Source organism: Papaver somniferum, chromosome 1, assembly GCF_003573695.1.
Source record: "Papaver somniferum cultivar HN1 chromosome 1, ASM357369v1, whole genome shotgun sequence".
In the NCBI taxonomy this organism is placed as follows: Eukaryota; Viridiplantae; Streptophyta; class Magnoliopsida; order Ranunculales; family Papaveraceae; genus Papaver; species Papaver somniferum.
The window spans coordinates 226969690-226974832 of record NC_039358.1 but is presented as its reverse complement, the minus strand read 5'-3'; the positions used below and the strand labels follow the sequence as shown (position 1 = coordinate 226974832).

Here is a 5143-nt window from a genome sequence, read left to right as displayed (position 1 = left end):
CCTAGCAATCAAGGTTGCACCAGTCCAGCAAAAATCTGCAGCTTCGAATCAGACAATATTAACAAAGATTGACAATGGTAAAGGGAGCTTAACCTCCTCAGATGCATTACAGGGAGATTGATGATGGTTTCCAAAGCCAAATCTCGTCATAAAGGGGAGTATCTCAGATGTCATCTGCAAAAAAGATTGTCAAGGCAGCGAATTCTCCGAAAAAGAACCCATTTTGATGTTAAGTGACTTTAGAGAAGAAAGTAGATTCTCAATTGATAGTAGTAAGGAATATGGAAGATAGTGCCCTTTACAAGGTGGTTAATGAAGACAAAGTCATTATTGAAGAAGTTGAAGAAGATAGTGAAGATTTGGATGATTGTGATTTCGAGAAGAAGTCGAATTTATTGTCCTATGAAGACAAGATCTCAAAAAGAAAAGAGAGAAATATAAAGAGAAAATATAGAAAGCATAAGAAGCTCACTTGGAATAATGGAAGCCCTAAGAGTGATAAACAAGAACATTTGTGGAGAGGTCATAGAACTCAAACCAAGATAGGTCGTTTCTTAGTCTTATTGCCTGTCCTCTTTGTTTTTAAGTTTTGTATTGGCTCCATGTGTCAGCCTAGGTTGGTTCTCTTGGTTGTTGGAGTTTTTTATGCTCCCGTTTGGATTTCATTTTTGCTTGATTGTTTGACTTGGGGACTTTGTTTGCTCGTTATTTATGTTCTGATGTTAGTCAGCGTGTTGGAGTAGACCGTTAAGTCGCTCTCTTTGTATCGCTTAGGCGCTTCTCCATCTCATTTTCTTTTCCAATTTTCAATTTTTCAAAATTTTAACCTTTTAAGCATAAATAAATAAATAGATAAAAAATCGAATGGGTTTGTCCACGGGTGAGTTGGGGGTGTTTAATGTATTTTGAATTTTGGGGATTTTGAGGGTGTATAAGAGTGTATATGGAGTTTGAGAGAGTTTGATGTTTTAAGTGTAGGGAGTTTGAGAGATTTGTAGTAAGGCAAAAATACACTGTAAATTCCCCAGGACTCCCTAAAAAAAAACCAACTCCCTAACATTTTAGTTTTTACCACTAACAGGGAGTTCAAGAGTTTCTTTCAAACTCCCCCATAACTATCGGGGTTTTTTAGGGAGTTTGTGAGACTCTTCTAAACTCTCCTACGACTAACGGGAATTTTGTGAGACTCCTTCGAACTCCCCACGACTAAAGGGTAAAAACTTAACGATATTCAACTCTACTCCCCAACTCCCCGAGGACTACCCCTGTCAGTTTGCAAAGTCCTTTCACATATCCTATTCGCGCACCCCAAAAAATACATAGGGCCACCTAAAATATACGTGTGCCTCTTCTCGAACACAATTGGTTTGGGGCTAGGCATGTCTTTAACAAGCAGCAAATAAAATTACCTGTTCTTCCCATCTCTACGAAGCTGTTTCATCTTCCTCTTCGCAGCAGCAGCAGCAGCAGCCTTGCCACCACCAGGTACATCCGATATCCCACATTTATGTCTTGAAAAAGTAAAAACGGTCTATGTCCTCAATCTTTGTAAGATTGTTTCTGCTTGATAAATCTTTTTGCTATGTAATCATCATTGTCTAAAAAGGAAACCCTAGGAAAGAATTTAAATTTTATCAGCAAAGTATGAATTTTATTGCCCTACTGTTTGATTACTGAAGTTTCTTACACCAAATTGGAACCTAAAATGAATAAATAAACCAGCAGAAGTAACATAGGATGAACACACACATTTTATGCATGTAAACTGTTTGATTAGAAATTGGGAATTGAAATTTAGGATTGGTTTTAGTAATTTGAAGCAATAGGGTTTATGATTAGCTAATTTAATAACAAGAATAGGTAGCTCAATGGTGCTGCTAATTGGTGAACTCAGATACCCAATTGCTAATTACTGAGTTTTTTGAATTACTAATTGTGGTTGCTGGAAGTATGTCAATTTAGCTATTGTTGAATGTGGTTCATTTGGATGTAGCAGGATTTTGCCAATCGTGCTGTTATTATGAATGAATGAAAGTTCTTTCCAATGATTTGGATAATTGATGTACAAAAGAAGTGGTTTTATTAGAAAATCTTGGTATGTTTCTGTTAATGAGACATAGATATTCTTTTTTGGGAGTATTAGAGCTTATATTTTCATCTATATATTGTTGAATGTCCAAGTGAATGTGTTAGTCAGTATATCGAGTTAAAAAGATAAAATCATTGGGGATGTTAGAGATTACCTCCATTGATTTGGATAATTGATGTACAAAAGAAGCGATTTTGTTAGTAAATCTCAGTATGTTTCTGTTAATGATACATGGATACACTTTTTTGGGAGTATTAGAGCTTATACTTTCATATAACCATTGTTGAATGTGCAAGTTAATGTGTTCGTCAACAGTTCTATGCTTAGTATATCGAGTCAAATTGAAAAACTGCTGGGGATGTTGGAGATCATCTCTGTTGAGTTATCTTTTCTTTGATCGGCTCCATTGAGATATCTTATCTTTCTGGCAATCTGAGTGATTTGGAGACATGGTTAATCCCTTTTTCTAGGGCGTAGGAAAATAGTGTGTATCTGTTTGTTTACATTTTAATGTTGCTTTCAGTTAAATTTAATGTTTTATGCTTTATTATTGTTGTTTATTACCGAGTCATTTACTGAATCAGGTTTGTTTATGAAAAGAATTCTTTCAGGGCGATTTGTTTGTGGATGGAGGAGTGCAATTGTCTGAGAGCTCAATCAGTTTTTGGTGCTCAAATCCTCTTCTAAACAGAACATTTGATTTAGTAGCTATCAGTCCATTTATAGAATCCTAATTGCTTATTTTATACACATGAGAACTTCGATGAACCGCTTGATTCGAGCATCCCAAAAAACGTGTTTGCATTATTCGTCCATTTCATCTAAAACTTCATTTTCACGACTGCAACGACCTCTCTGTGGCGATATACAGAAACCTTTCTTTAACTCTTTCTTTCAGACTCAAACTTATTCTGAGACACCTAAATCAGTATTTGAAGGAAATATTTTGAGAATTCTTCAAAACGAAATCCAATATGAGTCTGATTATGCTCCTCCCAAAGAGGTAAAGAGTAATCCTTTCTTTGTGTATTAGCAGTTTTCATCTCATGTTTGATTTTTGAGTATTGTGTTTCTTTTGTAAAGCCTGTTACGACACTCGGCTCTTTTACCGTGGAAGATCGTCCTGGAGAACAATGGATCAGATTGAGAAGAAAATATGGAGAAGAGGATATACAAATTGAGTCGACAATGTTCGATGGGATTTGTCCTGCACCAAAAAACAGTGATGATGATACCGATGAGGATGCAGACAGGAATATGCAGCTGCGATTTAGCTCGGTAGTCAGCATCTCAAAGGGTGAAAATGATAGTGTTCTTCAATTTGTATGCTTTGCTTGGCCGGATCGCCTCGAAATTCAAAATGTGTTCCTGCTCAGGCGTGATGGAACGGTTGTGAAACGCCACGCAGGACAAAATTTTAAGTATGACCTTAATTGCCGCTTTCTCTTTCTTATTCTTTTCTTGTTTTTCTGATTCTGATACCTTGTTTTATCATTCATTGTTATGCTTTCAGGGACTTGGAGGACCAGCTCCAGAGTTCGCTTCAGGAATTCCTGGAGGTAAGGGGCGTAAGTGAAGAACTTGCTGTTTCCCTGCATGAATATATGAAGAACAAAGATAAAATCGAGCTTATCCGATGGATGGGAAATGTCAGATCTTTTATCGAAAAGTAGATAAGTCTTCTTTTGTTGTAAATGCTCTTATACTTGTTCGTTTTTGGAGAAATTTGTCCGAAGAAGTTTCAGCTACAATTTTGTTTTGTTTCATTGATGACTCTCAACAATGATATACTAGTAGTTATAATCTAGGTCGCATCTGCTTCCCGTTCTTTGATAAGGCATTGCTTTCTGCAATTCCAAGAACTGAAATCTGCATCATAACTGTCTGCATTCTTTCCTAAATTTTTTTTGTAAAAAACAGTAGATCCACGTGTACATCATACACATGTACGACAAACCTCGCTGGGACTTGGTAGTGGAATCAATTGAAAGTATTCATACTGACCTCAACCATGGGCAGGCATTACTTGGGTGGGATACATGGCTTAAACTTACATCTATGGCCCCTTCTGATAACTAAATAGTCGATATGACCTAAAATGTTCTGGAAAACATAGACGTTTCTGAACAGGAAAGTCTCCGTTTGCTTAGTTTTTGTTCTTTTTTTACCATTCCAGCTTCTGGCAAGATGATAATGAAAATCCAAAATCAAATTTTTATGCTGCGGAACAAGAAATTTCGCAATGGAAAAGCTAGCAAGGTGAATTTACAAACTTCAAAGAAAATCATAAAATTCAAAACTTTGTTCTTAAACTTTTCACAAATGTCAAATTCCTATGGCGAAACATAACCAAAACAAGCAAAACTCAATCCAGCTGAAAAACATTTTTAAACTACTTGCTTCAAGTAAAAGAGAGATTAAACTGTAACAGTACTGGAAGTATATAACAATTCCGACGAATGATCAAAGCAACCCTGAGTTAGTAGTGATTAAGAGGTTATAGCAAGGGATTAAGGACGTATCCAGTGAATAATAAAACCCCAGGAAGGTCGTCTTCGATGATAAACATGAAAGGATGATCTGCGAGTACCACCACCTGCAGAAGCACGCCTAAACTCTATGGAAGTAGCAGCACCTCCTTCAGTTCCTTCCTCATCAACTCCAACAAAACACTTATGAATAACTTTACTAATGTTTATTTATAGATGCTATACCTATTTATACCTGCAGTTGTGAGGGTCAAGATTTTTAAAGGAAACTAGTCATTTAGAGGATTAGCCTGAGAGATTTTTTACGTTTGAAAGGTACTACAATCCAACAAAATGTTACTATCATCTCTAGGGGATTAGCCATACACATGCAGGAGTACATCATCTCTGGCCTACTGTTATCCTAGAATTAATTATGCGTACTGTTATCCTAGAAATCCATAAATTCTTGATAACTGAAAATGCCACAACAAAATAACAAGTAGCCAAAAATCAAAATTCAAAAAAATAGTATTGGAACCACGCGAAAAAAACCGAAGGAAGTCAAATTTCTGCTGCTTCTCCT

At 36.3% G+C, this 5143-nt stretch overlaps 1 protein-coding gene across 2 annotated transcripts; it reads left to right on the top strand.

The window, feature by feature from the left end:
- The first annotated feature begins 1376 nt into the window (after positions 1 to 1376).
- LOC113337831 (uncharacterized protein At2g39795, mitochondrial-like) lies at positions 1377 to 3925 on the top strand. 2 transcript variants are annotated; one of them, XM_026583417.1, is made up of 4 exons: positions 1377 to 1485; positions 2690 to 3092; positions 3173 to 3510; positions 3603 to 3925. In XM_026583417.1, the coding sequence occupies exons 2-4, from the start codon at positions 2841 to 2843 to the stop codon at positions 3760 to 3762; spliced, it is 750 nt and encodes a 249-aa protein (XP_026439202.1). In that variant the 5' UTR covers positions 1377 to 1485; positions 2690 to 2840; the 3' UTR covers positions 3763 to 3925. The 2 variants fall into 2 exon arrangements, with proteins under 2 accessions (XP_026439202.1, XP_026439197.1); XM_026583412.1 differs by having other exon boundaries at positions 1396 to 1485; positions 2701 to 3092.
- The last annotated feature ends 1218 nt before the right edge of the window (positions 3926 to 5143 follow it).